Source organism: Platichthys flesus, chromosome 7 (assembly GCF_949316205.1).
Source record: "Platichthys flesus chromosome 7, fPlaFle2.1, whole genome shotgun sequence".
NCBI classification, from domain to species: domain Eukaryota; kingdom Metazoa; phylum Chordata; class Actinopteri; order Pleuronectiformes; family Pleuronectidae; genus Platichthys; species Platichthys flesus.
The window spans coordinates 26,141,304-26,155,781 of NC_084951.1; the positions used below are offsets into that span (position 1 = coordinate 26,141,304).

Below are 14,478 nucleotides of genomic sequence, written 5' to 3' on the forward strand. Positions count from 1 at the left end.
ACAGGGCTGTAACCTTCCAGGCTTTTAAATTTTAGAAGTCACTTCTGCTTTTTCTGTTTTGATTCACTGTAAACTGAAGATCTCTCTGAACTGCCTGTCAGAAACATAATCATAAATATATAATATTTGAGTTGTCAGAGGAAGAGTAAAACTATAATGATGATGATTGTGTGTTTTGGATGTTTTGTCACACCAGCTCCTCTACATGACTTATTACTGCAGTCGTGCCCTTCACAGTTAAATGAGCTAAGACGTCATGAGATGTTTAATAGAAAAGTTCTGCTGCAGGTTATTTATTCTATTACATTACTCAGTGACAAAGTGCTGGGAATCACTGGCTAGATCCGGTTTAACCATATCTGTAATTTTTATGTAAAATAATGACAAAAACTATAACAGTAAAAATGTAAAGACACAAATAGTATAATATTTCCCTCTTAAATGCAGTTGAGTTGAAGTATTAGTGTATGTTTTCTTTCTCTTTTAATGTATATCATTATTTTTCAGATATTATTATATTTCAGAGCTGTTTTGTTTTTTAACTGTTTAAGTGATCCTGAGAAAAGTTGTTTTGTTCTTCTATATGTTTAACAGATGAGGCTGAAACTAAATAAAGTTGAAACTTGTGAAAGTACCTCACACACAGTAGCTGTGCATTAAAGAGATGTTTAACCTCCAGGGGGCAGAAAGACCCCAAAGGAAAGTGTCAGCTTCAGGTTTTGAGGAAACTTCACTGAGCGTCCTGCAGAAACACAGTCGAACATCTCTCAGTCTTCTCACTAAACTGACACTCGTCATTTGTTGTTGCAAGATCCTGAAACTGTGAGAGAAAGAAAAGAGCAGCAGAGTAAAGTTCAAGGTTAAAAAAGTTGGACTGTGACACACTGGGATTGGACCAGGCTGCCCACATGACCCTCAAAGGACCAGTGTACAGATGAGGGATGGATCTTTTCATTCGGTAAATATATATTTAAAAGACACTTTTCTTGTCTCGATGACCAATCAAAGCTCTTTAAACTACAGATTTGCCATTGACAGCCCAGCACAGGGGTCAGTGTCTTGCCCAGGGACACTACGGCATGTGGAATTATGGAGACTGGGACATGTGTTCACTGGCCATAAACAAAAAGTAAATACCTGAAACCTTATGAGGACCAAATCAATGCAGGATCCTTGGTTTCAACTCTCGGCTACTTTCCTTGGTAAACTTTGACCCTGAGAAAAACGAGTCCCTCTGATCCAGGTGCATCCCAGACTCTCTAAACGTTGTATTGTGGAATATGAATTCCCTCTCTCTCCTCACATCATAGTTTACATAGGCTTCACCCGCTCGCTGCACAGAAACCAGTCACAGCAGAGCCAACGCAGCCCAGAGACAGAAGTAGGACATGAGGTGGAGTGAGTCTACAGAGGATCATGCTTCCTGCTTCATTTTCTGCTAGGCCTTCATTTCATAATATGCATAGAGAATGGGATATTCTATGCTGTTACCTTGGAAACAGGCATGTGTTGAGTCCCCGTGTGTGTGGGGGGGGAATGATCCTTTATGTGCCGGGTAATGGCAGAAAGCAGCTTGACTCTAATGTGCTCTAATGTGTCTGTTCAGTTTCACTGCTGGCGAGCGGTTCCTCACAGTAAATGGATGTGAGGACAAAGATCCTCACATCAGAGGAACTCAGACACTTCTCTTTATTCTCTTTTTGCTGAATGAGGTTCGCCTCAGAAGTGACTGTGCAGGAAGGAAGGAGCTGTTCTCCTCCTCCTGTGTTCTTCATCATCATCATCATCATCACCATCACCATCATGTCCATTTCTTCTTATGAATATTTACAGTTTGCGTTGGAGCCGGGTTTAAGTTGATTTATATTCACATTCTTTATGGTTGTTTTTTATTTGCCTTTGTCTTTTAACTCCTCAGGAAACTCAGCAGCCTCATGTTAGCCACTAGAACGGTCACATAAACTGTAGATCTATGAATAAACTCTCTACGGTTGTGTCAATGGAAACCCAAACAGTTGGCAAACCCAAAAGGAAGTATCCTGGTAGAAGGCTCCCATCCAGTCTTCAGCCAGTTGGACCCCTTGGGCTCTGGGAGGCACTATTGAGTCCGTCCAGCAACTTAACATGTATTTAAGAAGTCCTTCATCCAAAGTGCCATCCGTATCCTTAACTTAACTGAGTTTGAATCTATCATAAGAGTTTGTCCATGTGTTTGTTTTACTAATCGCTTGTTTTTTTTGTATGTTGATGTTGTTTCTTGTGTTTGCATACGACAGATTTCCACCTTGTTGGACTATAAAGAAACATTCTATTCTATTCTTCTCTATAGTTGTGGACTATAATTAACGATGGACAACAAGTCTCCGGCTCCTCCCACTTTCCTGAACTGAAGCCCCAACATCCCGGAGACGAGCGCCGCCATCTTGTGCTGAAGGAGCCAGTCCGAGCAGAATCAATGTAGGGGAGGAGCCTCGGCACTCGACCAATCCCGAGTCAGTCTCAGCTGTCAATCATGAGACAGACGTTTTAACATACACGTAATGATTTTGGCTCACGTCCCATCCGTTAATATGGATATGGATTTATGAGCTCTGCTGCAGTCCACCACCAGATGGCGATCAACATGCTTCACATTTGGGGAGCGGTCATGTCGTCCATCTTTGTTTCAGAGCACATCTCCATCCCTCATCCTTCAGAGGGTCTCTGGGTGGAGCTGGAGCCAACCCCAGCTTCTTGATGTTCAGTCAGTGGTTTTAATAACAGACACGTCTTCAGGACAGACCCGACACTTCAGTGACGTTAAGGAAAGTCAACGTGAGCTGTACGACCATTAGCATGCTAACGTCATTAGAAACTGGTGAGTAAAGAGCATTATTGATGGTTACACTGGTAACGAATCCCCTTTCCACTGGTCACAGAACCCACGAACATCTGATTCATGAACATTCCCTCCCAGCTCAGATGAGTAGAAAGCTTTTTCTATCGACTGTGATCATAAAACTTGACATTCAGGTGAACACGGAGACAAACACTGAACTTCTGGGCGTTGGTGGGAAAAAAGTCGTGAATGTTTGTGTATTTATTGTGTTTTCATCTGAGGAACAACACGCAACAGAAAGGGGAGAGATCCAGAGTCAGGCGAGACGATCTTATCTCTGGTAGCAGAGTTGACACGTTTAATAAAGCTTCCAACTTTGGTATAAAAGAGATATTGAATGAAATATTTGTATAATTGGGAAAGGGTGCAAGTATTTAAATGATTTATTTATGTAAACCACTTGCATATAAAACACCTTAAGACTTAAATACTTGAAAGTCAAAGTATTATCAGCAAAATGTAATTGGAGTTCCAAAGGCAGAAATTTATCATGTGAATTATAATTTGATCAAATAATACTTAAGAATTAGTATCAGTGATGCATCCTGTGTTTTATAGTAAAATATGAATCAGAAGAGTAAATTGTAAGAATTGCTGGAACATAAACTAAAATATGATTAAAGTAGTTAAGTCAAATACAAGTACCTCTACTAATTTCAGATTAAACTAACTCTACTGCTATTATGTGTAAAATTGTTTCCTATTAACTCAGCATATCTTGAACTATAGATGTTAAATCACAGGAGGCTTCTGACCAATCAATAACATCAATAACAGCAGCTTCATTAAAGTCATCGATTCTGCTTCATGTGCATTTGATTGAAAGAACACACTCAACACCTGTTGTTATATTAATATATGTTTTATTCTTCTCCATTTTTATTATCATTAAGTTTTATTTTCATATTTGCAAATCTAAAGGTCCTTTGTGCACAGAACTGTCATCACGGCACACACACATCGGCACAACAAGATTGGTCAGAAAGAGATAAATTCTAATCACACAATTTAATCACACAATTTCATGACTTTTGCAAGGACTTGGGAAAGACGAACTATTACAATAACAAATTTGATCTTTTAATTTTTTTTATCCCTCCATTGAAATCAGAATTTATAGTATGATGTGCCAAAATAAAGCGTACTGGTAACATGGACTTTCTGAATTCTCAAATGAACAAAGCATAAATAAAAAAAGGAAATTAAAAACATGAGATATAACCATAAGATGTACAGCAGTTTATAGAATAGAGCTCTGATGAATGTGAAGTGAAGTTTTCCCTTAAAGGTGCCTCTTCCCCTAACATGAAATAAAATAATCTCTGTCTTTAAATAAGAAACTGCTGACAATATAAAAATACATGGCATTGTACTGTAGTTCATTAAATAAACCAACAATTCATATATAAAATATTATATTGACGTGTATAAAAATATGCCTTACAACTTTTTGAAAAGGGTAACAGCCGTAAGCTTTTTGTCTGCCACTTCAGAACACACAGTCGACCACAAAAACTCCAACATATGTACAAACAATCAACTAATAAGCAGTCAGAACGCCATTTTGACAAATAAAATGAACAGAAGCATCCAAGATCATATTCTTATGACTATGTTTTCTGACTTTACACATATATAAGATACTGTAAGATTCAAGCAGTACTCGATGGAAATACATACTCAAAAATAAATTAATAGAAAAGAAATATTCTGTCGATTAGGTACGCTGATATCAGTGTATCTTTGGAGAGAGGGAGAGGGGACGGTGAGGGAGACACATTTGTCAAACGTCTTGTGTCACATCACCTGCGTAACAGTATTTCAGCCCACTGAGATCAGAACGAGCACAGGCAGTGTCAGCTATCCTAAAGGAAAGAGGAAAACGAAAATCTACCAGAAAGCCAGGACAAGAGCCAAGGAACATAGAGATCACTCTGAGTGCTGCCGCTGGGATCGCTGAGGCAGTTCACGCAGAGTGAATGTGAGCATGCAGCATGTCACCGGACGACGCAGAGGACGCTGCTGCAACTGTTGAACATTCAGGCAGATGTTATTGTCGCTGTGACTGTGAGAGTGTGTGTGTCCTGCTTCTACAGAGGACATGAGCGTTAACTGTTGTGGATTTCCCATAGGAAGTGGTTTATCCCTGCTGCCTCCTGTCTAGGCAGTGTCTAGCAAAAGCTAAAGCCATCCCCTCTCCCTGTGCTCCTGCTGCTCCGCCACCTCCTCCGCCACCTCCTCCTCCTCCTCCTCCTCCTCCTCCTCTTCCTCCTGGCTCAGAGCAATAGGACAGACTCATCCCTCACTCCCCATCGCATGGTAAAGTACCATCTTCGCTGGCACGTGAGGCCACGGGCGTGCCGAGCTCATCCACGCACCAGCAATGGCCACGCTGCATGCCCTTGGAGGAGCGGCACTGGGCGAGAGGAAAAGACAGAGAGGGAGATTTTGAAAGGGAACAGAGGGCGGAGATCGAGTGGGAGAGTGGGAAAGGTGGTGAGAGAGGAAGAGAGAGAAAATGATATGTCATCATAGCGCAGTCCTGATTCTCTGTGCCCACAGCTGAGACGCTCCGAGGGAGAAGTGTCAGTTATTCTCAGCCCCTGTGGCCACAGACAAATCTGAGGAAGCAGAAATCTGCAGTGGAGTGCAGCTCTGACAGTAACGTGCACAGTGACACCGGGTCAGTGCAGCAAACACACAACATCACATCAGATCCAACAAAGTTCCAGTGTTTCGTGTGGATTCAGGGGACTGGGAATACTCTACCTGCTTTTTCCTGTAGAAGCCCCGGGTGTCACAGTTGGGGATGTAGATGTCGCGGTCGGACTGGAAGATGGTCAGCTCCAGACCCCTCAGGACGCTGTTCAGCAGCTTGCGGCAGGGTGCCTGAAAACAGCAATGCAGAGTGTGTCTTCAAACATCACCAGAGGCAAAGAGAGAGGACCGGTCTCCATGTGGAGAGCCCCCCCCCCCCCCCCCCCCCCAGCTGATTGGCAGAGATCCTCCCTGATCACACAATCTGTCCATGTGAGGATCAGCCACTGTGATGCAGCAGCAGAGCCAGGAGCAGGGAATATGTATATTTATATATATCAGATGCCACATATTGTATAACATTATATAATCATATTGTTACACAATGCTTTGGCTTTCCAGGTCACTGGGAGAAGTGACTGTGCGTTTTTGTGTCACTTTGTGGAACTGAACGGTTTCATCTTCATCATTTGTGCGGCTGCTGTCGTTCCCACGAAGACATTTCAGCTCAGATGCTGCAGATCAGCTTGTAAAGTCGAAATAATCTGTGGTGGCAGCGGCAGACTTGAAACTTTCCTGATTCACATCATGCTCAATTAGTTCTGCCGCATAGCAGCGCACACATCATGCGCCATAATGCATGGCTTCAGAGCAGTGTGTACACATGCCACTGCAACACCCAAAACACAGCAGAAGATCTGTGCTGCTAACTCTCTACAACGCAGCTCGACAGACAAGCCTCATGTGTGTTACTGAAATCTGGGTTATGAATAATGAGCCATTCAGGTAAGAGTCCGTCAGCTTCACTCATCACAGAATGAGAAATAAGAACAAGAACTTACTTTTTCAATGTCACCGCTGTGTGAGGGATGTGGACCTGAGGGGAAAGGACACAGCAGCATGAGAACGTGACGTGAAACCATCTTCACACCACATCAGATATCACATTTCACATTATTACATGGAGACACAGATGAGCTCTATCTGAGGACGCTCACCGAGACACCTAATGTCCATCAGTGTGTCCTTTTCACCCACTTAATCGCAGTATCTCCGTTTGAACAGTAGATGGAGATCACTGCAATGAAAAGCTGCTTGATCAGGATGTAGGTGATACTGTGACAGTTCACATTCATTCTGAATTCTCCACAGAGAGCATGACTTGTAGGACACATCACTGAAATGAACAAATCATATAAATGTGCATTTTAACTTAAACACGGTTTCTCACTGAATGACATTCACACGTAACCACTGAGGTTTGAATCATTTCAGATTACGACAGGACGATAAAGACACAGTGATCCGCTGCAGAGGAGTCTTGGATTATGGAGGTTTGCAGATGTGGTGCACAAACTGCATGGAGGCTTAACTGTCACACACCGACTGCGCTTCCTTTTGTTGGTGAGTGACACAGCATCACATGCAATCTATAGATGTGCAGGATTCTCACTACGTATAGAATCATGTGAGGTGACTGTGACATCTGAACAAACCACTGTGCAATACAAGGCTACCTGCAGTTCCCATGCATCTGCATCTAAAGGTGCATACATGCATGTATATATATGTGCATACGTGATTTCATGCACGTGTGTGTGTATATACAGTATCTTACCTGTGGGGGGGGGCTTCTCAGTGGGACTAGTCCTGCTGTGCTTGGCGCAAATACCCCGTCCCTGCAACAGAGCCTGGAGGGGGCTGTGCTCCCGTGGGGGGGGAACACAGCGGAGCCCCTTGGCACAGCTCAGTGTGTACACACCACAGGGCTCTCCCTGGGCCAGCACTGATGTGCTGCCGGCAACATTATGGTCCCTGGGGGGCCGACCTGCTCCCAGTGGATCCCTGCAGGAGGGACAGACCTTGAAGGGCCCCAAGCGGTTTGCTCTGCTCCACGATCCGCAGTGGGCAATCAGCAACAAAACAATGGCTGTTAAGTTAGAAAGGATAGGCATTTTCTGTCCAGGTCTTAGGTTCTTCACACTGTCACTCTCTATCAGTTAAATGTGGCTGCTGCTATTTCTGGATGTATATTTCTCTCTCTCTCTCTCTCTCCTTCCCTCGGTCTTCCTCCTGTTTCTACACAGTAGTCTTCCTTGGTGCTTTGCCGGTTGAGTCCCCTGCAGTGCCAGAGGAGACAAATGGAGATCGAGAGAGAAACAGCAAAGCACCAGCTTTTAAAGATCTGAAAGGCGGTGATAGAGAGTGAGTGAGTGAGTGAGGGAGGGAGAGAGGGAGAGAGAGAGTGCACAGTTATGACACCTTCAGGGGCTGGGACTCAGAGAGAGAGAGGGAGAGAGAGAGAGAGAGAGAGGGAGGTGGCAGGGAGGGAGAGAGCAAGTGGGGGGTGGATTATGTTCCTTTCAGAAATGATCCAAATCTCTCCACCCTTTCCTGTCACACACTCACACATACGTCCTCTTACACATTAGAAGAAGTTGTCGTGCTCAGATATTTGCACTTTTCTTTCCTGTGGTCACGGACCTGTTTGCCATGGAAACTAAAACAAACGTGTGTGAGCCTCCATCGGCGTCGCAGCTGCAATGTCATCTGCCCCCACGTGCACGGCTGTGTGCACGGCTGTGTGCACGGCTGTGTGCACGGCTGTGTGCACGCTCCTGGGTGAATCCTGTCGGTGGTTGTGACGGAGGAGGTTGCTGATGCCATAGAACTTCATGTTTGGTCACGTGTATATCAAAGTTTGGTGAATACTGGAGGAGTTGGATGCACAAATGTTAGAAAGTGTGAATGACTTGATATATGAACTGAACCTGTGCCTCAGCCTCATCGAATCACTGCTGAGTCAGGCAAAGAGAGGATCTGCTCTGGATCACATCTGATGTGAACTGGACCACATCACATGTTGAAGTACGAGGGCAGCGGACACTGTTCCTTGCCAGTCGTTTGAATTGCAGGAGTAATCATCTGGATGATTAGGAGGTGGAGGAGGTGGAGGAGGAGGTGGAGGAGGAATCACTTCTTCTGCAGGAATGCACATCGAGAAGCCAGAGTGAGAGAGCTCATAATGCAATCCATCGCTCCAGTCAGCCAGTTAAGATCCTCTGTACACGGGCGCCTTCGTCAAAAGATCACAGCACACACACACACACAGAGACACACACACACACACACACACACACACACACACACAAACACACACACTCATCACAGCTGCAGAGGGAGAATGTTCTGTGTGGATCACAGGGAACCGTTAGAATTACTGGTACATCACATTTTTTACCGTGTTTATGATATAAGAAACTTTTCATTATTATTAGTGAGTTAAATGTATCTTAAATTTTAAATGATCACGAAAAGCTTTGAGGCAGTTTACTGTAGTCGGTTAACTGCAATGATGAGTGTGTGTGTGTGTGTGTGTTTGTCGGAGTGTGTGAGAACCAGTGAGATCTAAGGGAACTTGTCTTTCTTATGGAGACAGAGTGAGGTAAATAATTAACTTTTAAGTTGAAGACACGTTTTAAAGTAAGGTTAAGGTAAGTTTAGGTACTGTTTGTGTGTGTGGTCCAGGTTTTACTCATGTTGTTGGGACCAGAATCTTTTCACACAATCACATGATGGGGACAAACATCAATTCATCAAACTGTATGACAGTGTTTGAAGGTAAGGGTGGGTTTAGGTTTATGTTAACCTAGTGTTAGGCAAGTAGTAACTATGTTTAAGTAAGAGTAAGTCTCCAGGAAATCATTGTGTGTGTGTGTTTGTGTGTTTGTGAGTGTGTGTGTGTGTAAACACAGAATAAAAGTGTAAAAGCAGAAATGTAGAAATGTGTGGTGGAGTCCTGCAGTAGTGCTGAGGAATGAATTCCTCTCTTATCTGGAGTCCCGTTGTCTCCAGTGTTATCTGGTTTGGCCTCGGTGCCACGAGTGACAGATGTAACGTAACTCAGAACAGACGCTGAAGCACAAACAGAATTAGAATATAATCTTAGCCATGAATATCCACCATCGAGCAACAGCCTGCAGCTGGAAGCTTTAAGAATCATATTTGTCAGCTGGTTTGATAAGATGTCAGGTTTCATAATGTCAGCTTGAGCTCCAGGTTATGGTGACAGGCCGTCTGTTTACTGATGTTTTATTTATTTACTAATTCCAAATCTCTGTCTGTCTGTATGTGACCCACAAATCTCAAGAGCCGGTCATCCTATCAGCTTCACACCTGGCATGAGTATTGTTAAGGGCCAACGGGGGTGCGCCGTGGAATTTGGTGCAATTTGAACACGTGATACACTCAATTTTCATAAAATTTGAATAAAGAGGTGACCAGTGTGACTGGGACTCATCAACGTGGGCGATGTTGTCGATCCTCCTGACAAGCGTGTGTTCACAGAAGCTACAACTGATTCTTTACCATCTTCTCTGTGCAGCAGGTCTTCACCTTCCACAGCTCAACTGAAGGTTAGTTTGCTTGCAGTCAGTTTTACAACAGGCACTGCTGTAGTCTACCTAACCATAAATGGATTAACTGATAATATTATCTTCAGATGAATTGATGAAGACAATGAGTGCTAGGTGTTTCCTGACTCGTGACGTGAGCGGGAGACACAGATGTCCTGAGTGACTCAGGAGCATGTGAGGCCCTGACATCAGCAGCTCGTTGCTCTGATTCATCTTCATCAGGGATCACCTGCCGTCTCATGTTCCCAGGAGCTCTGGAGCTGCAGCGCTCGTCTGTTTCCACATATCAGGAGAATGTTCCAAGACCCACGCCAGACCAACCGGAGCTACCCTGGATTATTCATTTTTCCTTCCTCCTCCAGGCAGCAGCACACATGAGATCTTCCTCGTCTCTGCTGCCACCTCTGCTCACAACACATCCCTGGTCCTCACAATCCCTGTGCTAGATAACTAGATTGGCAGAACAGGCAAACCTCTGCCAAGGCCCATAACCTTAACCTGAACCTAACCAAACCTTACTCTACCCTAAATCTAAACCAGACCCAGAAACCTAAACGTACACGTAACTTTAACCCAGACTACCTGTACCTTCAATCCAAAGCTACCAATAATCATATTCTAAACCTGAACCTAAACTTAAACAAACCCAAACTCTACCCTAACCTTCTTCTTCTTTTTATTCTATTTGGCAGACCAGACGCTGCAGTGGCGTGCTGCTGCCCTCTACTGTAACCTTCATGTGTTCATACTGACCAGTACTGTGGAGAGAGTCCATCAGCTTCTTCATTCTGGTCCAGATGACCAGGTTTAGAAGATCACAGAATAAAAACTGTTTCTCCAGTGTGTCCCAGGTCTCTGGACAGTTTACTCTTTTGAATCCTTCTAGCTTTGGATGAGGATCAGTTTAACTGGCTCTGAGTCTCCACACCTACATTTGCCATCTGGCTGTTTAACCAGCTTTGAGCTGAAATAAAGTGATATCTTTAACTTAAGAATGATCTAACCCTAAACCTAAACCTACCCCTAACTTTAATTAATCCTTAAAATACACCAAACCAAAACATGACCTAAACATGGCCCTAATCTTAACCAAAACTAAAAATGTATCTAAACCTAAACATACCCAAAACTTTAATTAAACCTAACTATACACTAAACCCTAAAATACCCCCTTACCTAAACATGGCCCTAATTTTAACCAAGACTATTCCCAAACCCCTAACCCTAACCTAAACATACCCTTAACTTTAACAAAACCCAATAATACATTATCCCAAACATGCCAATAACCTAAAATCAAACCTAAACGTGGCCCTAAATTGAACAAAAACTAAAAACTAATCTCAACCTACCTGTAAACGTGTCCTTTCTGAACCACTGAAACACACACACACACACACAAACAAACACACACACACACACACACACACACACACACACACACACAGGGAGCCACAGGATTGGCTGGAATCCCGTCGCCACTTCTCACGCCTCGCTGTGATTGGCGCACAGGCCCGTGACGTATGTGCGAAGCGCCGCACTGCAGTTTGTAAAGTTTGCTGTGTCGCTAGCGGACCGATGGACAGAAGTGAGTCCGTGTCCCGGTAACCGACCGAGCCCCAGGTACGTGTCCCCGGTGACGTCCCCAGTGATGTCCCCGTGTTGTGTCCGCTGCTGTTAGAATCCACCTCCCGCTTCCTGGTTACCACAGGGACTCGGTGGGGAGCGGAGGAGCTAACAAGCTAGCTGCTAGTGATGCTAACTCCTCTCGAGCGCTGCGTCTGACCCGCTCGAGGCTCGAGTCAGTTTCTAACTGCTGTTAAATGATGAGTCAGCCATTAACCGCTGCGGGGATAGGGGTTAGCATGTAGCTGTGCCTCCATGCTAACCTCCGGGATCTGCACCGGCAGCCCGGGGGCTCCAGCTGTTAGCTCTCGAGCCGTGACAGCTTTAGCTGGACGTAAACACTGGCACGCCCACTTCCCCCCCCTCGCGTTTTAATGTTGGACTAGAGCTGAGCAACAGAACTATTCAATATAGTTTTCATCACTAGTGATATAACAAAAGCCCAGTACATTTATTTATATATATATACATATATAATGAAGTATTATTTGTTGTCACAAAGTGTGACACACTGTTTAGGAGGTCGATCAGATTTAGGTGTATAGCCCACAATCACAATGTGTCTCCCAGATGTTGACAAGGTGCGACGTCCTCTGCTCCTCAGCCTCAACAAGAGGAAAACTACAAACTAAATAAACGTGTCTTCAACGTCTATGAGGGGGATTCAGTATGTTGCCCAAGGACACTTCGGCAGGCATATGGTGAAGATTTGAACCGCCGACCTTCTGGTCTGAGGACGACCACTTCCGGCTGCCCAGATGTCACAAAATAATAGCATTCACAACATTGATTAGAAGAATCAGTGTGTGTGAATTGAAAGAGTGTTGAATGAATTGAGGAGTGTGTGTCGGTAATGGTAGAATGTGTGAGGAGGCGTATTGCATGTGAGGCAGTGTTGATGTAATCACAACAGGCTGGTTCATTGAAAACACAACATGCCTCCATAGGGCTCCCGTGGTGTCATCCAAGTGTCTGGAAGCACCAACATACCAATTTCCCAAGAAACAGCGCTTTAAGCCTGAGAGTCCACGACCAGAAGCAGAGCGGCTAGTGGACGTAGCGATGGGAAAGAGCAGTTTTCCTGTGCGTCCGAGGAGGACATCGTTAGACATTTAGTCTTAAAACCTGGTGTAAAGATGTCGTTTTGAGTTCAATATGAATGTCTGAACTTACGTTGTATTAATATTGGCTGATATTAACCTTTTCATTCCAGATACAATTCTTTGGGCCATATTGTCCCTTCCTATGTTGGAGTCTTTTCTCTCCTCAGAAAGTTCATACGTTGATTTTTTTGTGTGGAAACAATATCAACACTGAATAATGATTGATACCATATTCAAATGGGTAAAATCTTCATAGCACCTGCACAAAATTCATTAAGTCCCTCCTGACTCCTCTTTCTTTTACTTCTTCACACCCACACACACACACTCATACTCACACGGGACACAAACACACACACACACGGGACACACCCTTAAACAAAATATGGGTAAAAACAACATCATGTCGTGACCCACATGTTTATTTGCATACAAAGTGGGGAAGTGAGATGGAAGGAGACACATTCGATGTCATTTCGATGTCGGGTGTGAACAGACCCACTGGAGCTGTTCATTCGTGACGGGTTCCCTCAGGATGAATGTGAACACCAGGTCTGAACAGAGCCAGAGTCTGACGTGTTCGTGTTTAAGTCCTGTGACAATAAATCAAATGCTGTCATCACAATCAGCTTCACTGACCGTGTCGTTTGTGCACACTGACTTTCTGGTTGTGCGTACACAGACAGCTCCAGGACTGATGTTCATGAAGATACACATCCACTCACCGCTGAAAGCTTAGTCAGTTTATAAAATAAGTGAATATTATCTTCATATTATCTTGAACCAACGGACTGCAGCTATGTTTGTCTCAGACCCACTGGAGCTGGAGCGCCGTCTTATGAAATGCTTTTCAAGGTTTGTTGCTTCACTGCAGTATTTCAACACTGAGTTGAGCAGCTGCCTTTTGTTGAATTTTTCCCTGCCCTTGTTCGTTGTTAATCCAAAATATGCTGACACGTCAACTACACAGCTGTAGAGAGTCTCTGCTTTATTATGGCTGCGTAACCATGAAGCCAGGACCTTTAATCTAGATCCAGAGTAACGCTTGTGCTGAAACCTTACTGCAGATGTATCAGTGTTGCTGTAGTTGATAGTAGCTTGGAGCCGTCACCACGTATTCTGTCCAAAAGATCTAACAAGTTCATTTTTTATACTTTAAGATTTATTAATACTGAGACTATCACGTGTCCAAATCTGACCAAATTCTACTCTGCACAAGTATGAGGGAGAAAGGTTGAATGGTTCTCGAGGTTTGTGAGACACAGGCCAACAGGTTTGTGTAACTGTAACAGGCAGGGAACACTGCAGATGAGCTGAACAGTTAAAAGCTCATATCTGACGGACCCGTCTCTGTTCATTTAGATGGATGACATCAATGTACTGCACCACAGATGCCTCCTGAACCTCAGGCGTCGAATCAGAGATATTGGGGACGGGCGCCCCGCACAGGAGCGATACATGAGGCTGCAGAAGGATGGAGACGCTCTCAGGTCAGCCGGCTGCTCACGCTTCACTGGGTGTGCAGAAGCCCTGGAAAAACAGTTTTATAGATACATATTAAATTATTAACTATTTTATCTGTTTATTTACTTCTGTGTTTTTATAAATTGAATGTATGTTTTTTTTAACCAGGAGCCTGTCAGAGAAGCTTTGACTTTACTAGTCCATACAGAACTGTTTTGGTGCCCCATGGTGTATG

At 44.0% G+C, this 14,478-nt stretch overlaps 2 protein-coding genes across 2 annotated transcripts in view; one reads left to right on the plus strand and one right to left on the minus strand.

Annotated features, from left to right (window-relative positions):
• Positions 1 to 3,721: 3,721 nt before the first annotated feature.
• Positions 3,722 to 11,447, minus strand: igfbp6b (insulin-like growth factor binding protein 6b). Its single transcript, XM_062391039.1, has 4 exons — positions 7,254 to 11,447; positions 6,478 to 6,512; positions 5,648 to 5,767; positions 3,722 to 5,294 (listed from the first exon to the last, which is right to left on the minus strand). Exons 1-4 carry the CDS (start codon positions 7,588 to 7,590, stop codon positions 5,181 to 5,183), a joined length of 606 nt encoding a protein of 201 aa, XP_062247023.1. The 5' UTR covers positions 7,591 to 11,447; the 3' UTR covers positions 3,722 to 5,180.
• Positions 11,448 to 11,581: 134 nt separating this feature from the next.
• spryd3 (SPRY domain containing 3) overlaps positions 11,582 to 14,478 on the plus strand; it is a 46,414-nt gene continuing 43,517 nt past the window's right edge. Inside the window, exons 1-2 of the mRNA XM_062391010.1 lie at positions 11,582 to 11,673; positions 14,142 to 14,269. Of these exons, the coding sequence (XP_062246994.1) occupies positions 14,142 to 14,269 (128 nt within the window). The 5' untranslated portion in view covers positions 11,582 to 11,673. The remainder of the gene's footprint in view (positions 11,674 to 14,141; positions 14,270 to 14,478) is intronic.

What these genes read in the sequence shown, in the direction of transcription:
- igfbp6b (XM_062391039.1), bottom strand. Translation starts at nt 7,590, where the DNA reads ATGCCTATCCTTTCTAACTTAACAGCCATTGTTTTGTTGCTGATTGCC. An exon ending in TGAGAAGCCCCCCCCCACAG is followed by an intron (nt 6,513 to 7,253) that starts GTAAGATACTGT and finishes CTTTCCCCTCAG; the next exon opens with GTCCACATCCCTCACACAGC. An exon ending in GCTTCTACAGGAAAAAGCAG is followed by an intron (nt 5,295 to 5,647) that starts GTAGAGTATTCC and finishes CCTCTCGCCCAG; the next exon opens with TGCCGCTCCTCCAAGGGCAT.